The 20,938-nt window shown below is 36.6% G+C and overlaps 1 protein-coding gene across 6 annotated transcripts in view; it reads left to right on the plus strand.

Moving 5' to 3' along the window:
* WDR72 (WD repeat domain 72) overlaps positions 1-20,938 on the plus strand; it is a 215,806-nt gene that overhangs the window by 159,047 nt on the left and 35,821 nt on the right. The window contains exon 19 of one of the 6 annotated variants that reach the window (XM_021095115.1): positions 14,572-19,704. The exons of 4 other annotated variants lie outside the window; for them this stretch is intronic. In XM_021095115.1, the coding sequence (XP_020950774.1) occupies positions 14,572-14,684 (113 nt within the window). In that variant the 3' untranslated portion in view covers positions 14,685-19,704. Of the gene's footprint in view, positions 1-14,571; positions 19,705-20,938 lie in introns of those variants that run through there. One more of the 6 variants, XM_021095106.1, reaches the window with a different exon arrangement.

Below are 20,938 nucleotides of genomic sequence, written 5' to 3' on the forward strand. Positions count from 1 at the left end.
GGATGTTTGTGTTAGTAATTAAAACTTTATTTGCAGAACGATCATAGTTTTATTTCAGTGACAGAGCATGCAGCAAATAGTATTGATTATAGACTAATACATAAAGTGTCAGTACCTGGATATAAAGCATCTCCTTGGCATATTGTAGAAATTGGCCATGAATTACTTCCCATTAACATCAAAGATTAAGTCCACATTTACACATAAAAGTACATACTCACTTGGCAATTTTTAAATATAGTTAGTGATGATTCTCCCATTGAATTTGGAACATATGATATTAGTACTCACTTGAAAAAAAAATCCACTACTGATTTCCCTATATTGCTTTTTGCTTTTGGAAATATGTATGTATAAGAGTGTAACATACATAAATTATATATGCACATATGAGAATATCCTTGCAATTGACTTATGCATTATAAAGAATTAAGAAGCTTCCAGCTGACATTCAAGAGTATCTGTTAAATATCCTAGGATACATCATTCAATTAAAGAAATAAAAACAAATTCAAAACTAAGATGTTAACAAATAGGAAATGCTAATGAAATTATTGATGTTAAAATTGATAAAGTAGTTAAAAATACAAGAAAGGGGAGTTCCTGGTCATGGCACAGCAGAAACAAATCTGACTAGTATCCATGAGGATGCAGGTTTGATCCACGGCCTTGCTCAGTGGGTTAAGGATCCAGCCTTGCTGTGAGCTGTGGCATAGGTTGCAGACACAGCTCGGATCTGATGCTGCTGTAGCTGTGGTGTAGGACAGCAGCTAGAGCTCCAATTTGACCCCTAGCCTGGGGAATCTCCATATGCCATGCATGCAGCCCTAAAAAGACAGAAAAAAAAAATAAGAAGAAGAAAGAATCATGAAAAGTAGTTCATCAAGTGATATTTTTCAGAAAGGCAGTGACCAAAGTAAATCAGAAAAATCCTAGCCTCTGAACACACACAGAATTAGACTCCAACATTCTTGAAAAAGAAAGGGGCATGTATTGTATGAATAAATGTATACAATTGTGAACTGATACAAAATGCAGACAATTAATGTGTACTCTCCTTTGGCCTAAAGATTGTTATAAAATTAGTAACACATTTAGAATTGATGGTGTCTTGGAATGAAGGAAATACACACACACACACATACACACACACACACACACACAGATATACATTTTAGAGGGGATCTTTTGGATCAAATGAGGTACTTAACAAAAGAGGAACAAAGTTAACTGAGGTGATATTTCCTGAGGTGTCACAGGAAAAAGATGTTTCTTAACAATTTGCTCTCAGAGTTAGTTGGCACTATTTGGAATCTATGACCATCAGAGAGAATCTCCTGTTGCAAAACATGCCACCTCCACAGCCTCCCAACACTAACTCTAAAGGCACTGGTATTCAGCAAAGCAACATAAAGTACTTTCATTTAGTTGGATTCCCAATAATTAAAAATCCCAATCACTGTGGGAAATTCATATTTGCGGTGAAATGATATAGAGACTATGATTCTCTCCTGAAGAGGAGAGCCAAAATTGTTGTTGATGCTGATGAGGATCAGGAGTTTCTCCAGAAGAGCAATACCTGGAGCACAGCATGGATAGTGACAAAAGACTTGGGTTTGTTTGTTTGTTTGTTTACCCCAGTATCAGTCTGTCATTGCCTTCAGGCCACCCCAGTGGGGAATTATTCCACTTCCTAGGCCTCTCTAGTCAAGTTGGTTTCTGTTTGCTGAGGGCTATTCCCAGAGAAAGATCAAGGCAGCAGTGCCCCTATTCTCTCTCAGAGGTAAAAAAAAAAAAAAAAAAAAAAAACTTATAATTTTGAAGAGGTACAACTTACCAGCTTTTCTTTTATGGGTTGTGCTTTTGGAGTTAAATTTAACAGTCTTTTCCTAGTTCTAGATCCTGAAAATTGTCTCCTAGTTTTTATATTAATGAGATTTTTTTTTTAATTTAAGTTTTCAATGTGAAAGGAAGAGACCATAAGAGGAAAGAAAAAAGAGACTGTGCCTACAAAAGCATATGTCCTTGGCGAAAGATCAGCTTACTTCTGAACTGAATGTGAATCACCTTTACATACCTTTCACTTAAAGACCATAAAGACCATCTACTTTAAAGGTTCATTGTTTTTATAGTCCATTTGTTTCATGGTTCACCATTAATGCAAAGATAAACAGAAACAAAAGATAAAAAAAAATATGAAACAATGTAAATTGTATTCCCTCACTCACATAATGACATCCTGGGGGGCATGATGAATGAGGTCATTACTCTTGTGAGAGCAAACCTGAATACTGTGAGAGGAGAGGCTTAATTAAAGCTATAGCAACTATGCCTATTTAAAGATGTCCAGGTGGCTTGTGTCTTGTAGTGCTTTCATTCTACATTTGGTCCTGTGGATGCAAATTAATGTTCCATAAGTTGATGCACAAGATAGAATTCCTGATATATGGAATTCTCATGACTTGAATTGGTGAGCGTGACTATTCTATGATGATATCAGTCTTGCTCTATATTTAGTACATATTTTGGCCAGTAGATACATGCTTCAATAATATTATAGCAGACAGCTCTCAGCGTGCCTGTCGGTTGGTGCTTCCTTCTCCCACAGCCTTGTCCATGACCTTTAGGGGAACCAGTATCTATAGGGCAGATACGTGAGCTACAGGACATGTGGCTCTGTGACCCCAGTCATCTCTAATTGGACCAGCAGTGGTTAGATACCTGGGACCTACCTACACCACAGCTCACAGCAACGCCAGATCCTTAACCCACTAAGCAAGGCCAGGGATCGAACCCACAACCTCATGGTCCCTAGTTGGATTCGTTAACCACTGAGCCACGACGGGAACTCCACCAATGCAGTTTATTTTTGATGAAGATCACAATGACCACATGAAGTCAAAGATGGACTGGCAATAGTAATTCAAAGCATAGAAAGCCCATCTGTAGAGAAAGACAAAGAAGAATGATCACATGTGCAAATAGGAACAGACAGTTAAGTAGTATAAAAAGAAAGAAAACTGTGGACTCATATGTATGTTTCAATAAACTCCCCACTTTGCTTAAATACTCTGAATTCACCCAATTCTCTTAATTACCCTAACACAATTGGTAGGTTAAATATTATTTTACAATTTAAATATCATCATTAAAAATGTCCCCTACTCTTTGTGCTAAACTCCATAAGATAATGGAAATTTGCATGTGCCAACAGTATGTTTTATATATGCTTAAAATATAAGTTGCATTGATAGAAACTAGGAGCTCAGCTTCTGGGAAATAATAACTCTCACCTGGAGCTTTGTGATACTTGTGACATGATGTGTAGTCTCTGCTGCAGATGATCAGTAGTGCTTTAGAGCAGGAATTGATGAGGGACTTTAAAAAACATAAGGTGGAACGTGACTAGAAAAATTTTGCCTCAAAAAATAAAATCTTAGGAGTTCCCTTGAGGCTCAGAGGGTTAAGGATCCAGCATTGTCACTGCAGTGGCTCAGGTTGCTGCTGTTGTGCAGGTTTGATCCCTGGCCCAGGAACTTCCACATGCTACGAGTGTGGCCAAAAAGAAGAAAAAAAAAAATACAGTTTATTTAGTAAATTAAAGTAACTTAAATGTTTAAAAATAAGATCTTAGCTTGGGCACTATGATTAGTGACTACCCTGGTGAAAAGGGGCAAGACTGCTGAGATTGTTCCAGGAGCCAGTATAAGGGCTATTGCTAGACATATAGGGAAATTTGTGTACAGTATTTAAGGAAAAATATTCAAACTCTTAAATCTTTTGAATGGTGTAACAGCATGCTTCAACAAGTAATAAAATTCCTATTATGGCTGTTGTTTAAATAGTGGTGATCAAAAAGTCAAAGTCACTGTTTCGGGTATGAGATTAGTTAGAAAATTTCTATTTTCCATTTTGTAGAAATTGATTTCTTTATTTTGAACATCTTAAGGATCTGTTAAAAGCAAAAAGCTACATGCTTAAGAGGAACTGCTCTTTAAAGCAGCAGCTGTTTGTTCCCGGGTTTCAGCAAAATGAGTGAGTAAATGAATAAGTAAATAAAAGCTGCTGCTTCCGCATGCATATACATATGTGTGAGTTACATATTAAATGCTGACTAATATGGACTTGATACAAATCACCCCATCTATTTATAAAAATCAGATATTTGTTGACCAATATTTAGAAATTATAGCTTATTTATGATTTTCTTTTTCAAGGCTGAACCTATGGTATATGGAAATTCCCAGGCCATGGTCAAATCAGAGCTGCAGTTGTGGCCTGCCACAGCCATGGAAGCATTGTATCTGAGCCACATCTGCGACCTATGCTGCAGCTTGTGGCAATGCCTGATCCTTTACCCACTGAGCGAGGTCAGGGATTGAACCCACATCCTCACAGATACAATACTGGGTCCTTAACCCACTGAGCCATAAGGGGAACTCCAAAATAATTTTCTTTATATTTAAAACTTAGGGGGAAAAAATTCCTAAAATCAAAGCTTGATTTCAAACATCCTAACTAATCCATAATTTTTCTTTTTTTTTGTTTAAGGTTACTGCATTTGTTCAGGATAATGATCAATTGATGTTAAAGATAAAACTTGATAGAATGGAGAAATTTTGAATTTTAAAATTTTCTGGAGTTCCCATTGTGGCTCAGTGGTTAAGAACCCAACTAGTATCCATGAGGATGCAGGTCCAATCCCTGGCCTTGCTCAGTGGGTTAAGATTGAGCATTGCCACAAGCTGCAGCATAGCTCACAGATGCAGTTTAGGTTTGGCATTGCTGTAGCTGTGGCTTAGGCCAGCAACTGCAGCTCTAATTCCCTCCAGCTGGGAACTTGCATTAGCCACAGGTATGGCCCTAAAAAGAAAAAAAAAAATTTTCTAACAGAGCTTAGAAATAATTATTCCAATGTTTTTTATATTAAGAAAGTATAAAATCTGACCTAATATGAAATGTTTATTAAAAATTTAGCTATTACTTTAAATATTAATAGTGTATTATACAGCTAATTGTTTTTTCAGACTATTCTAATAATATTACAATTTCATTTACATAATTTTCAGGGCTTCTGTTCCTTTAAAGATCAGCTTAAATATCTAAAAAACTGTTGAGATTCTATATTTCAGTCCAATCATTTCAGCTGTGGTGTATTCAGAAGTGGAATGTGATTTGCTAACATAAAAGTTATTGCTTATAATTTATAAAACAGGCTTTATAAACTGTGAATCAAGAAAACCAGTCCCATCTCTTCATGTCATGCCACACACTAGATATGCTACAGAGATTGTTTCGCCACTTTCGTAGAATGTATCCCCCTTTCTTTCTTTCTTTTTATGGCCACACCCACAGCATATGCAAGTTTCCAGGCTAGGGGTTGAGTTGGAGCTGCAGCTGCCAGCCTATCCCACAGCTACAGCAATGCTAGATCCAGGCCGCGTCTGAGACCTATGCTGCAGCTTATGGCAATGCTAGATCTTTAAAGCACTGAGCAAGGCCAGGGATTGAACCTTCATTCACAAGGACACTATGTGGGGTTCTTGACCCGCTGAGCCACCACAGGAACTCCAATATACCTCCTTTGAAAAGAGCTTCCCCCCTCCCTTAGGAAGGAGTTGGGGAGAGTGAGCAGGTTGGAACTTCTTGAGACTAAATCCATCAATTGACTGACAGCACCTACATATTCTTCCCCTCAAATATATCGTACGAACGGCATATTACACAATCCAGGCAGTCTCAGAAAATCTATACTCATTTCTCGACTCCAAATGTGAAGGTCCCCCTTAAACCTAGAGGACTCCTGGAAGGATTTACAGGGAAAATATAACAAGACTGATTTTCTAACACATGTTGGACACACAGCTCACATAAACCTTCAGGTAGCCCTCCATAGATTTATACGAGGTGGTGCACGAGAATTCTCCTAGCCATTGAGTGTAACTCTCCTGCTTCTAAGTTATGTCAGGTACATAGGAATCACTCCCAGACACTCTCTCAGGACTACAGCCTTTGGCTTTAAATCCTCAGTTTGACACTTTTCTGCATGGTTATTAGAGCTTTAAAGAAATGTATCAGGACTCTCAGCCAGCTTAGGGAAAGCAATTTTCCCCTGGACTATCACCTCCACAGACAGTACCAGTGGGGTGTGTTAGCAACCTATATCTTCCCTTGTATTTGGGAAATATTTCACGAACATTACTTTCATACTATATGAGAGAGGTTAGAAATAAGGGGGAGGGAGAGTATAAATAATTTATTTGTGGAATAATTCCAAGTGTTTTAGTTTTTATTTGACTCAGGGCTAATATTTTCTTTCGGTTTTCCTTTCCTATCTCTTAGTTCATTCTTACTCTCTTTCATGTTCTCCTTATCACTGACCTATTTCTTAAATGTTGCTCCCTGAGTGAGCTTATCCTTCTGGAGACTTCCCAGCATAGTGGCTGTATGCTGATGATGTTCTCATTTAAATCTCCGGACCAGACTGCTCACCTGCTTCTCAGATGGTAGAGACATCTTTTACTTCATCTCACACTGGCACCTCAAACTGAAAACCAAATTTACCTCCTACCCCATCCCTTGCTTTCCAAATTTAAGTATTTTGGAGTTCCCAGTCTTGACAGACAATGCTGATCTATTCATTTTCTTTATGTTCTGCATAGAGCCTTTTGCCCAGTTCTATCAATTCTACCTTTTTGATTAATCCCAAATGCATCAAATTTTCTCCAGTATTATAGTTATTAAAAGCACTTGCCTTGAACTATATTTGCCTAGATTGGAACCCTAGTTTTGCTAAGTACTACTTGCATAAACTTATGAGCCTCACCTTTGTTTTATTTTTTTTTGTCTGAAATCAGAAATAATAATAGGTATCCATCAGTTTTGTTGTAAATAATAAATCAGATAATGCACTTGGCAGGCTCAGCATAGGGTCTGGCATATAATATATACTTAATAAAGACCTTTGTCTTTCCATATGATAGATACTGGGTAATCTGTTCTTGGCTAACTACTGTAAAGCTTTCTAAACACTCTTCTTGTTTCTGGTCTTACCTACTCCAATCCATTCATTTTCCGCATTGCAGTGGGGGTGTATCTTTCTAAATCAGGTCATTCCTCCTCTTAAGCCCCTTGATTTACTTCCCAATATTTTAAGAAAAAGGCCAGACTTGTTTTTGGAGAGTAAGAAAACAATCCTCTTGTACCTTGCAAATGGGATTGCAAATTAGTACAGTCCTGTAGAAAACAATTTGGCAAAATCTACCAACATGTTAAATCCAAATGCCCTTTGACTCAAAAATTCTGTTTCTTGGAATTTAGCATAGATGCATTTGGTTGAAATTCCTTAGGTAGGGATTTATTATTTAAAATATTTCTTGTAAGAATAAAAGATTAGAAACAAGCTAATTGTTAATCCCCAGGTGAATGTAAAATAAATATGGTGTCTCTATATAATGGAATATTATATGCAGTGCTTACAATGAGTAAGATATGGCCAAATCTCCAAAATATGTTTATGCCAAAAAGCAGAACTGTGCATAGTATACCTTATTTTTTAATTTATGGGGATAGAGTGCTAGGAATATATACTGATAACAATATTATATATGCATTCAACATCTATGGAAAGACACATAAGAAGTATTAAAGGTTATATGCCGAGAACTATAAAACATTAATCAAGGAAATTAAAGATGATGTAAAGAAATGGAAAGATATTCCATGCTCCTGGAATGGAAAAATTAATACTGTAAAAATGGCCATCCTACCCAAAGCAATCTACACATTCAATGCAATCCCTATCAAATTACCCATGACATTTTTCACAGGACTAGAACAAACAATCCAACAATTTATATGGAATGACAAAAGACCCAGAATTGCCAAAGAAATTCTGACAAACAAAAACCAAGCAGGAGGCATAACTCTCCCAGACTTCAGGCAATGTTGCAAAGCCGCAGTCATCAAGATTGTGTGGTATTGGTACCAAAACAGACAGACAGACCAAAGGAACAGAATAGAGAAATAAGAAATAAACCCAGATACCTACGGTCAATTAATCTTTGACAAAGGAGGCAAGAACATAAAATGGGAAAAAGACAGTCTTTTCAGTAAGTGATGCTAGGAAACCTGGACAGCTGCATGCAAATCAATGAAACTAGAACACACCCTCACACCATGCACAAAAATAAACTCAAAATGGCTGAAAGACTTAAATATAAGACAAGACACCATCAAACTCCTGCAAGAGAACACATGCAAAACATTCTCTGACATCAACCATATGAATATTTTCTCAGGTCAGTCTCCCAAAGCAACAGAAATGAAAGCAAAAATAAACCAATGGGACCTACTCACACTGACAAGCTTTTGCACAGCAAAGGAAACCAAACAGAAAACAAAAAGACAACTTACAGAATGGGAGAAAATAGTTTCCAATGATGCAACTGACAAGGGCTTAATCTCCAGAATATACAAGCAACTTATACAACTTAACAACCCAGTTGAAAATGAGCAAAAGACCTGAATAGACATTTCACCAAGGAAGATGTACAGATGGCAAACAAGCACGTGAAAAAATGCTCAACATCCCTGATTATTAGAGAAATGCAAATCAAAACTACCACGAGATACCACCTCACACCAGTCAGAATGGCCATCATTAATAAGTCCACAAATAACAAATGCTGGCAGGGGTGTGGAGAAAAGGGAACCCTCCTGCTCTGTTGGTGGGAATGTAAGCTGGTACAACCACTATGGAGATCAGTATGGAGATACCTTAGAAACCTATACATAGAACTACCATATGTATGACTTGTGTCCTCATCATTTTATGCACCTGGGAGAGGGATTGGAAAATAGGGGTATTCAGTAAATGTTGAATGGATGAGTAACATCCTCCTGAATAAGTCTTTGGCTAGACTAGCAAATATCATTCTTATAATACCGAGTATGGATACCGATGGTAAGAACTTATCTAAGGCCACAGCACATTTTGATACAGAACCTGGAGCCAAAGACAGGCCTCCTATTTCCTTTGCCAGTCTTATTTTGGGTTGTGTTGTTGCCTTGGGAATAATTTCTTTAAATTTCAGATTCTAGTTCTTTTAATCTTAGGAAAGAAAGCAAAATAAATACATAATATATAGCATACCTATTGGTTAATTTACATGATATCTTTATAGACAGTACTGAGAAACAACAGCATTGCATACTACAACTAGAATTTTTAGATATGCATTTGCACAGATTTGCTTTTTTATGTAAAAAGCTTAAATTATAAAGAAGTTGACATTTCAGGTTTGTATTCATCATAGTACATAACTATACTTCTGTGTGAATTTTACTCCCCCCAAAATAATTATTGTATTAGACAGTTCTAGCTATGCTAAGACGATGGCCATTAGACACCTGGTTTATTAAATTTTCCTGCAGATAAAGGTGCCAGAAATAAATTAATGACTATTATAACAGCTGGGCTTTCTTGCTTACAAGAAAAATACCATGACATATTTTTTGACTTTGTGATTGGTCTACATTTCAAGGGTATAAATTAATCTTCAGAAGATCCTAAAGAATATCTTCCCTGGACACTTCATTTATACATCAAGTTGGCCATGTTAGCAATCTAATCACAAACCTGTAATTCAGTGGACAACAATTTCTTATTGTGAACAGCATAGTGGCTTTTACTATCATTTAGGTCAGCCCAAGATTGCTGATGCACCGTATGTTTCAGGCCAGGGATGATGGATGGCTAGCTCTGATGCCCATCCCTAAGTGATTGGAAAGATTGAAGACACACAGTTCACTTAAGCTTGCTTACTATTACATCAAGTAATCAGTGTGATAGGCAAGCCCATGCTCTTTATGTCATCCAACCAACTTTCTGCAGGAACAGTATTTCACATTTAAAAAAAAAAAAATCTTAAGAATTGTGTTCCAGCTGACATTCCCATTACTAGATCAAGTGTGTGTTCCACCTCAAACTTGAGTATTAATGAATATTTTAAATGTCCTTTGTTATAACAGGCAGATCTTGCTTTTTATTTTAATAGCTCATATAAAATATATGTGTCACTGAAGTTATACGTGAAAGATGCCAATTTGTTTAAACTTTACTCAGGACAGAAAAAAAAGAGGGTGTTAAAATAATTTTATATCTTCTATGCCTAATTTCCAGTTTAATAAATGAGTCTGCTTGTTAACTTTAAATCATAAAATCCTGAAAATTTGTCTTTGCTGAAATGAAGCTACAATTTTCTAAACCTCATCTGACCAATATCTAGCACAAATAATTAGGGGCATCTTCCTAGCTACTATTCTGTTGTGTGGGAATATTTTTTAAAGTGATGAAGAAAAACCAAGTGTATATCTTAAATTGTCAATTTTGTACTAAGAACATAAATCACTGAGATAAACTTAACAATATTCCCTTGCTTTTTATTGTTCAGACACTATAATTTATAACTTCAAGCAAAACATCTCAAGAAATAATTAAATGTATCTTGATATGATTTGAGTAACTTAGGTAACACAAAGCACAGAAAACTTTAAAATTGTTCATAATTGCTCATTTATTTTCTAAACAATGTCATAATGTAAGTTTCTTTGACTTTCAGAATACTTGCATTACCTGCCATCACATTCCAAGTCTAATTTTAGCTTTGTAGAGAAAAGAATGCTGAAATCCAATTACCTCTTGGGAAGGGTTTGCAGCAGGAGCTAGGAAAACACTTCTTACTTGAAGTTTTATTTTATTATCAATTCTTTTTTTTTTTTGTCTTTTGTTTTTTTAGGGCCTCACCCACGGCATGTGGAGGTTCCAAGGCTAGGGGTCTAATTCGAGCTGCAGCCACCAGCCTAGGCCACAGCCATAGCAACGCAGCATCCCAGCCGCGTCTGTGACCTACACCACAGCTCATGGCAACACCAGATCCCTTCCCCACTGAAGGAGGCTAGGGATTGAACTGGCAACCTCATGGTGACTAGTGGGACTTGTTTCCGCTGAGCCATGACAGGAACTCCTATTATCAATTCTAATTAGCATATTTTACATATCATCATCCCTCCATCCTTTCTTACCTATTTTCAATTTATACATACCCTTTTCTATTTACATAAATGACTTGAGGAATCTCATAATGAAGACAGGTAACATAATAAGATCCATTACAATTAATGCAGCCTAGTGGTTCTTAAAGTATGGACCAGCAGCATCAATGTCACCTGGGATTTTCATAGAAATTCAAACTCTTGGTGCCCCACCCAAAGCCTACTAAATCAACAGCCTGTGTTGGAATAATCTCTCCAAGTGATTTCTAATTCATGCAAAAGTTTGAGGTCCACTCATCATTCTAGAGTCTAAGTTAAAGCTAGGAATCAAGAAATAGTGGGGTGTGTGTGTGTGTGTGTGTGTGTGTGTGTGTGTGTGTGTGTCGGGAAGAGAAGTGGCAGTTAGGAGAAAACAGTTTCACAGGTTGAGAAAAGCTGCACAAATTAAATACACAAAGAGATTTAACAGTGTAAGTGCTGTAGTCAGACACAGGTGACTTTGATTTCTGGATGTTCTACTACTAATGAGCTAGCTGACCTTGACTAATTTTTTTCAACCCCTCCTATCTCAGTTTGCTTATATGTAAAATGGGAAAAATAGCATTGCTTTGGGAGCTGGATGAAAAAAGTGTGTAAGAAAAATCTTAGTGCAGTGACTATCATGAGATATATATTACCTTTAAACTTCATTGTTGCTCTTAACATAAAATGGTAATATTTAAAAATGTTAATATTATACCCCATTTGCAACAACTTGGATGGAATTGGGGGTATTATGCGAAGTGAAGTAAGTCAGAGAAAGACAAAGTGCTTAATATCACTTATATGTGGAATCTTAAAAAAAAAAGTCAAACTCTTAGAAACAGAATAGAAAAGTGGTTGCTAGGAGCAGGGATGTGTGGAAAGGGGGATAGGGAGAAGTTGAAAGGGTACAAACTTTCAGTTATAAGATGAATAAGGTCTGAAGAGCAAGTATATGATATGATAACTGTAATTGTTAGCCCTATATTGTATAATTGAAATAGGTTAAGAGAGCAGAACTTAAATCTTCTCACAAAAGAAGAAAGCAAAAAGAAAAAAAGTTAAATATGTGAGGTGATGGATGTGTTAATTACCTGGATGGTGGGGATACTTTCACAATAGATAGGTATAGCAAATCACTGCAATGTATACTTTAAATACCTTTCAATTTTGTCAGTCATTCCTCAATAAAACTGAAATTAAGAGAAAATATAATTTACCTAAGAAGAGTCATGTGACTATCTGAGCTTCCTAATGGCTGCTCTAAAAAGACAAACACAACAGGCTACATAGTTTGACTGGAAAGGTGGAGCTTTTAAAAAATACCAGTGCTTAGACCCTCCTGTCAGAAATGCCAATTTAATTGGTCTACAGTGGAGCTCTGGCTTCTCTATTTTTATGAACTCCTCAGTGAACCTAAAATGCAGACAGGATTTAGAACTATTGCATTAGAACTGGGCTTTTCAAGTGTGATTGTGCATATGAGTCACCCAGGGAATTTGTTAAACTACATAGTTCTTACTTTTGTGGGATAAAGTATGAGATAGTCTAAGCATTCACCAGGTGACAGCCACTTCAATTAACGAGGGATTCAGGTATGAGAACTGTGCAAAACCCTAGGGAGAATAAACCCCCTTTGGCTGTGTGAGAGAAAATACTAGAGACAGCATGTACCTGTTTTATGAAGAGGAATACTCTCATTGCTGACAGCTTTACGCAAAGTAAAACTGTTATACTTTGATTATGTTTTTATACTTAACTTTGCTTTATATTTCATATTTGGGATAGGAATTTGGTGCTGGGCAGATTAATAGTTTTCAATATCTTTGTTTTCTTAAGAAATTTAGACATAGGGTACTTTTTTTTTTACAATTTTTTACAAAATTACCAATTTTCTGGAGGGGAAGAGGTCTAAAATAAGGTTTGGGTTACGCAATTAAGTTTTGGAAATAATTATCATAATTATCTTTATCATAATTAATTTCAGAAGTCCTTTTTGTCTAATGTGCTATATCAGCTTATTCCTTTATTAAAGATAGAATTCCAAATGTTCTGAACAATGCAGTGTGTGATACTCAAAATCAAATAATACAACTCTAAGATGTAAATAAAGGAACAGAACTTGAAAATTTATAATGTTCTAATCTCACACAAAAGACTATGATTAATAATATCTTTAGAGAGTGTGCTCTATTTAAGAATGATGTATAAGGAAATAGTGTGAGAGTTCCTGTTGTGGCTGAGCATCACACAACCTGATGTTGTCTACCTGAGGATGCAGGTTTGATCCCTGGCCTGGATTAGTGGGTTAAGGATCTGACATTGCCATAAGCTGTAGGATAGGCCCCAGCTGAAGCTCCTATTCCACCCCTGGCCCAGGAATTTCCATATGCTAAGGTGTAGCCATAAAAAAGGAAAAAAGAGAGAAAGAGAAAAAAAAAAAGAAATAGTGTGGAAGAATAAAGCCTTCTGAAATGACTCTAGAGCAAGTCTCTCTTCTTTTTCCTCACTCATTCAATCTCTCTCCCCCACACACATAAATTAGAGTAACTCTAATAAAAGAATGCAGAATGATTATTTCGAGATTAATAAGTTTAGTGGACAAGAATCAAGCTAGAGATGAGGATCAGAGTATTTTACTATTTCCCGGTAAATTCCTCAGCAGAACAAATTTCAGTCATTGAAACCTTATAAAAGCAACTGAAAAGTTGAAAAAACTGATAGCCTCTTCTTTTCTATTTTTTTGTCTTTTTGAAGGCTGCTCCCACGGCATATGGAGATTCCCAGGCTAGGGGTCTAATCGGAGCTGTAGCCACCAGCCTACACCAGAGCCACAGAAACACGGGATCCAAGCCACATCTGCAACCTATACCACAGCTCACGGCAACGCTGGATCTTTAACCCACTGAGCAAGGCCAGGGATTGAACCCGCAATCTCATGGTTCCTAGTCAGATCCATTAACCACTGTGCCACGACAGGAACTCTTGATAGCCTTTTCTTAAACAAGACTCCCAATAACGTCCTTGGCCTCTCTAAGAATACATCCCATTTTAAGGCACAAAGTGAAAAATAAGAGTAAACGCAGCATCTTGATTCTTAGGGAAAATACCTTGCAAATTGGCGTCACTGTGCTGAATTTCCTTGCTTGTGACTTTGCAGTTACAACATAGGCATGAAGAAACTAGTGGGTCAGCATGGGAAGCCTACCCTAACATTCTTCCTTTAGATCACTGTGGTTAAAAGAGTTGCTGGTAAGGACAAGTAAAGAATCGGAGATTTTAACCAGTGCAATCTTCTGTACTTTATAGTAAACCTTTTTTAAAAATGTGAAGATGGCAGACTATATGTTAAACACGACGGATGGTTGGTCAACTCAACCGTGTGTATCAGAAAGTGGTAGACTATGGAGTGAGGGGCAACCTCAATCTGTAGCTGTTCATCTGTGGTCAGAGAGCACCATGAAAGACCTTGAATTCCTTCACTTTATTTTGCAGAAAGCCATCGGACAGCTCTGCATCATCTAGCTCTATCAATCAAGGACCTCAACCGCTGCTTGCTGCTGAAAGCTTTCCTGTTTGGCTCTGTTTTTTCACAGACAGCTCAATAACTTGTCTGTGGAGCTGTGATAAATGTACCATGTACTTCTAAACTGTCTCTTTAACACTGGACTGCACTTCAACTTGTAATGCTTCTGACTAATTGCTTATATCAAAGGCTTTTTATTTATTTGTAATGATTATCCAATAGGCTTATCATTTATGTTTCTCACTTCTCTTCATGAAGTGGTTTTATTTTAAAGTTGCACACAGCAGACTGTCAGCTAACTTCTAATGTAGCAACTCTTTCTCAATGAATAAGTTGTCAAGTTAAGAGAATATAATTGGCAAACCCTAGTATATAACCAGAACAAGTGCAAACTCCTAATGATTTTTCTTCTCTTTTTGTGATTGCTGCACATCAGCCATAGTTTTAAACATCAACTTTATGGCCACCTACTGTGGCTGTCGGAACAGAAATCTCCTGGTGGTTTTGTCCTCTTGTGTAAGAACAGTAGTCAGGATTATAAAACCCTTGTATTTGGGCACAATTGCCAGTTTCTGCTAAGGAGGCCCAGAATAGAGCTATTATGGTAAATGAATAACTTCTCACTTTGAGAGAAGGTAGTTCTTTCAGATCAGGTTGGAGGTCAATGACAGGGCAAGGAAAGGAAGCTCATATTGCAGCTGTCTGCAAATGAGCTTTTCCTACAGATACTGTAAGGAAAAATAAGAGTCTATTGGAGAGGCTGATCTCCACCTAATATTTAAAAACATATTCTAAAGAGAAAGGAAAACCTCTATGCTTTTTCTTAAACTTTTGTTGTACTTTAAAAAAGTACATATTTTTTGTCATCATCAAAGATTCTTCATATTGGAAATGAAAAGTATTTCTTTTTTCTAGCCCATGGCTAAAAGAAAAAAGAAATCCTGTGACTTCAGTCCATGTTTTTTAATCCTAAAAAAGTGCTAACATCACAAAGAAAAACAATTTTAAGTAAATGCCCATTTAAGTTTGCTGTTGTTTTTTGGTTCTATTTCTGTCAACTAAAAGCTTGGTTTGATTCAGACACTGATAATCTGAAGAGATAACTGCTTGTCTGAATGCCTGAGATACTAACTTTCCAAGAAAGTGATTTTAATAAATATCACACATATTTTAAGTATGCAAATAGAGTAAGTTAAAAAGTAGAATGTCCCAATTTTGAACGGCAAGAAAAAATCTCATTCAGAGATTTTTTTTTTTTTCTAAAGCCATCTTCTTGCCTCACGGGAAAAAAGTTCTACCGTAGAAATAAAATCTAGGAGTTCCTGCTGTGATGCAATGGTTTCAGCAGCATTTCTGGAGTGCCTGGGATGCAGGTTCGATCCCTGGCCTGGCACAGTGGGTGTCACCACAGCTGCAGGGTAGGTCACACCTGCAGCTTGCATCTGATCTATGGCTTGGGAATTCCAAACGCCCCAGTGCGGCCAAAAAAAGAAAATAAATAAATAAATGAAATCAAAAGGCAAATGCCATTTATTACTCTGACTCAGAATAAGCTAGCTTTACTCATTGGCTCAATTGGAGGAAGAAGTTGCACATTAAATCAAGAAATCGTCTGCATAAGGTTTTGGAATGCATTACAAGGCCCTCTCATAGAGCAATGTAGTGGGTATACTTGAACTTTTCTGAATTTATAAATTAGGAAATCAATTCAGCATTGCATTAAACATACTTAAATGGAATGTTGAGTTGCTAAATCATCATTTTCAGAGGTAATCAAATAATCCTTGTTCTGCCTTCACTCCACCCCTAAGCCATTTTCCTGAAGATCAAAGAGAGAGAGTAGCATCTATGGAAAAATATTTAATGAGGTTTCAGTTGTCTAATTAAATTTGATACATAGACTTGACTTTATAGCCAATATTTTTTTTCAGAATTTGTTTTTGCTTTTTTTTTTTTTAATTCAGTGCTACATTATTCTATACTTCTAACTTGGTTTGGCTTGAATATTTGGTGTCAGAGCAATTGCAAAAAACTTCTAGGTGATAGGAAGAGGTAATTGGGAATTAAATATGTTTAATTGGGAATTAAATATGTTATAGATAATGTTCAACATGTGGCAAATTAAGGATATAACATTATAGGATACTTGTTTGCTGTTAACATCAGATAAACCATTAAAATTAATATTGACATCTATAATAAACTCCTATTATATTTGAGTGATAGACTCCAGAAAACACTTATGGTAGAAGTGGAGCTATGTCAATCAGTGCCTGTGGAAAGACAATGGATTGGGCTCTTGACCTGAGCTTTACCCATTTCTTCATAGTTCTACCATTGCTACTATTTCACCATCAACAGGAAGACATCATTTTTACCCACTACCCTATTATCCAGATACAGGAGGGAAGATTCTGGAAGCATTTTCTTCTTTAGGCTTATATTACCAGGGAGGTCTTTTTTGTTTAAGTCAGTCTCAACAAAGATAATAAACTGCTTCCTCTAATGTTTTTCATCGACAGCATGATGGTTCAACTCATTTGTTTTCAGGACCTACAAAGCAGACAACAGAGTCTCAAGGAGGACAACATGTGCTGCTCCACATTCTCTTCTGGGCTTCAAGTTTTAGCTGTGGCTCACTGCAGAAGAAGTCCAGGAAATTGGTTCCTCTTAAGTGAGAAATCTGTCTACTAGTAATGGTTCCAACAGTGAGGTCTATGCTGTTTATGTCTATGTCTGGGCTAAGCAAGAAAGGCTGCTGTGATAGATTAATGCTCCATACTATGAGCAAAGGATGGGGGCCCCAAAGGGAGGAATCAGGGGATTAGCATGTGATGATTTGGTGCAAAGCAGGAAATATAGTTGTCATGTCTTTAGACATGTACATCTGTATATGTATGAAGTAGCATGTTAATTAGCCAGAAACTAATGTTTGAGTTCCAGTACCACTTTATATGTCACCTTAGTTAGCCTCCTTGAGCTTTACTTTATTTATAAGTTAACAATAATGAACCAAAAATTATAAATAATTTTTTATTGTAACATTGCTATACAAATATTAGGTGCTAGTAAATTATCCTAGATTTAAAAAAAAAAAAAACCCTTGGAAATTATCTAGTAGCATCCCCTTCAATTAAAGGTAAGGAAACAGCCTCAAGATGGTCGATGGCCATTTTCCGAAGCTCACAAGGCTGAGTATCTCTTGACCTCAGTCCAGATCTCATTATACAATACCACAAAAAGTGCCATGTGAGCTGCTGCTTCTTCTTTCCTAGTTTAAGGCAGATGTTGCTCATTGATCAAGACACTGTTTCTTGTTGGGAACAGATACAACATTAGAAATCTTTTGGACATATCCTTTCAAGCGGTAATTGTAATCTTGTTGGCTGTGGCATGTGAGATGAAGCTCTTAGTCATCTTAATGTCTAAGTGACTCTAAAGCTCATACAAAATAAGTTTACATATAGTCCTCCCTACTTTAGATGCTCCTATTGTTGTACTAAAGGCATCAGTAAACTTGTTTCCCCAAGATTATCCGACAGTTCAGAAAAATTGAATGAATGCTAAATACAGTGTGGCTTCTTCCATGGAGTCATGGAAAAATAGGCAAGAACTTAGAAAAGAGGAAAGAATTCCCTAACCTTGGGAAACTAAGTGTAATGACACTGTAATAGTTCTTCTTGCACTCCCTCATGGCATCTAAGCTCTCTGGATAGCCTAATATACAAAAAGTTAATAAAGCAAATTACCTTTTAAAGTGCAGTTTCTTATTCTGGCCAAGGCAACCTTGGCAATATCCATTGTTTAATTGTCAGAGTCAGATTCCTATTGTCAATAAATCTTTAATTTCTCTTGTCTTTTTGACCTACTGAGAACTTCTTTTCCTTGTTGCTCTAATAACTTGAATTATCTTCATTCAGATTTTTGTGTATGTTTAAGATATGTATGTTTTTATTGTGTTGTATGCATGATATGTATTATGTAGGACATTAGTAACTTTTCTACATGTACTCAGCATATTTTATACCAATAATTTATTTTTTCCAAGTGATCTGATTTATGCTATATTTTGAACCATATTATAGAATATCCATAATAGCAGTCTGTATTTTGCATATTTTAGATGGTTTGATTGGCCTAATACTGTGAATTGAACCCAGACAAAATATTGCATTTTGAATCATTAGAAAAGTATTCTCCATGATTTCCCAATGTAATTACATCTATTCTTTAAACTTTTATCAGTCTAAGCAGTTTACTGGGCTGGGTCATCAGATAATTGCCAGCTCGGTGCCAAGTCAGCCTTCTTCACATGGATGATTTGGCTGATATAGGAGACAGTTGATAAGTCAGTTCCATCCATCCATGTACTGGAATACTGCTGAATGTCACCCTTGCGGATTTCCAGACCCTAATGCTTCTAGAAATACTTATGTGAATTCTCTGAAGTAACATTATGAAAAAGAGTGACTTAATTGCAATAAAAATAATAAACAGTAAAACCTAAAATGAAGACGGGAATCTAAAAACCCTTAGTTCTAAAAACTGTACTCTATAGTGTTTCCCTATGTTGAAAAGTTCGAGTGGTTTCATCATCATAACCCATATCCTCATACTAATGTTATTTACTCACTTATTTAACTGCTAGTAAAATGTTTTCTTCAAGAGATGAGCATTGTATGAGCCTCATTGTACACTGCCTCTTCATTACACCTTTGTTAAACATTAACATCGGCAAGCAAAGAAGAGTATTACTATTTGTTTTCTCGTAGATAAATAACAGAACATATTCTGACATATTTACTTTAAAGAAAAAGTGTTTAAAATTTTAGTGTATATTTTTATTTTGAAACAGTGTAGTATAGTGAAAGATATCATCTAATCATAATGTATAAACAGATTTGAGGCTCAGTTCATTATTTGTTAAAGAAAGTTATCTTGTTCCTTTGACTTCCCTTATTTTGTAAAATGAAAACAATAGCCTTTTTTTTTTTCCTGAAGGAATACCATAATACTTTTTAGGTAATGGATATAAAACCCCTTTTCTTCTTTGAAAAATAATACTACCACGAAGGGATGGGAAACACTTTTTTAAATTGCAAGCTATGGGGAGTTCCCGTCGTGGCGCAGTGGTTAACGAATCCGACTAGGAACCATGAGGTTGCGGGTTCGGTCCCTGCCATTGCTCAGTGGGTTAACGATCCGGCGTTGCCTTGAGCTGTGGTGTAGGTTGCAGACGCGGCTCGGATCCCGCGTTGCTGTGGCTCTGGTGTAGGCCAGTGGCTACAGCTCCGATTTGACCCCTAGCCTGGGAACCTCCATATGCCGCGGGAGCGGCCCAAAGAAATAACAAAAAAAAAAGGCCAAAAAAAATAAATAAATAAATAAAAAATAAATTGCAAACTATGAATCCATCAAGATAATCAAATAACTTGTCTGAATGTAAAACAAATAAACTGAACCTTATTTTAATGTACTTGCTTTGTGGGTGATAAGGTGGAAGTGTGGGAGAGTTGAGAGAAATATGAACTATTAGACAGTTTGTAGTTATATTAACATGGGTTAGAAAACTACAAAAAAAAATCACAAATGAGAAATGTATTTAATATATAAAAGAGAGAAAGTGGCAAATCAGCCAAAAGGGAAAAATGAATATATACTGAAAAGAGAGAGAGAGAGAGTGTAAATGTTACAGAGTGATAGCCCCTGCTTGCGACTTTTTTTTTTTTTTTTTTTGCTTTTCAGAGCCTCACCTGTGGCATATGGAAGTTCCCAAGCCAGGGGTCGAATCAGAGCCACAGCTGCTTGCCGACACCACAGCCACAGCCACACGGGATCTGAGCCACATCTGTGACCTACACAACTCAAGGCAACGCCAGATCCTTAACCCCACTGAGTGAGGCCAGGAATTGAACCCACGTCATCATGGATACCAGTTGGGGTTGTTACTCCTGAGCCACAATAGGAACTCCTACTTGTGACATTTTAATATATTACAGATGAAGACCTTCAACAATACCTTGCCTTTTACTAATTATAGGAATAAATTAGGATGGTTATTTTTAATCTGCCTTATTGCCTAGATAAAATTAAGTCAATGGCCGTAGGTTCCTCACCTCTTCTCTAGACATTTGATGTGGAAATATTCTCTCTGCTCTTTAAAATTGAAACAAAGCTCTGTTTAGTAGTTCAAAATCTACTAAACAAAGCAATTTTGGACCAGATTTGTCTTACAGTTCTACCAGATGAAAACAATTAATTATTATCTTCTTAAATTGGTTTTATTTTGCTTTGCTTTTGAGTCACTGGAAGGGACCACTTGCGTCCTTCCTGCCC

This window comes from Sus scrofa, chromosome 1 (genome assembly GCF_000003025.6).
Source record: "Sus scrofa isolate TJ Tabasco breed Duroc chromosome 1, Sscrofa11.1, whole genome shotgun sequence".
In the NCBI taxonomy this organism is placed as follows: Eukaryota; Metazoa; Chordata; class Mammalia; order Artiodactyla; family Suidae; genus Sus; species Sus scrofa.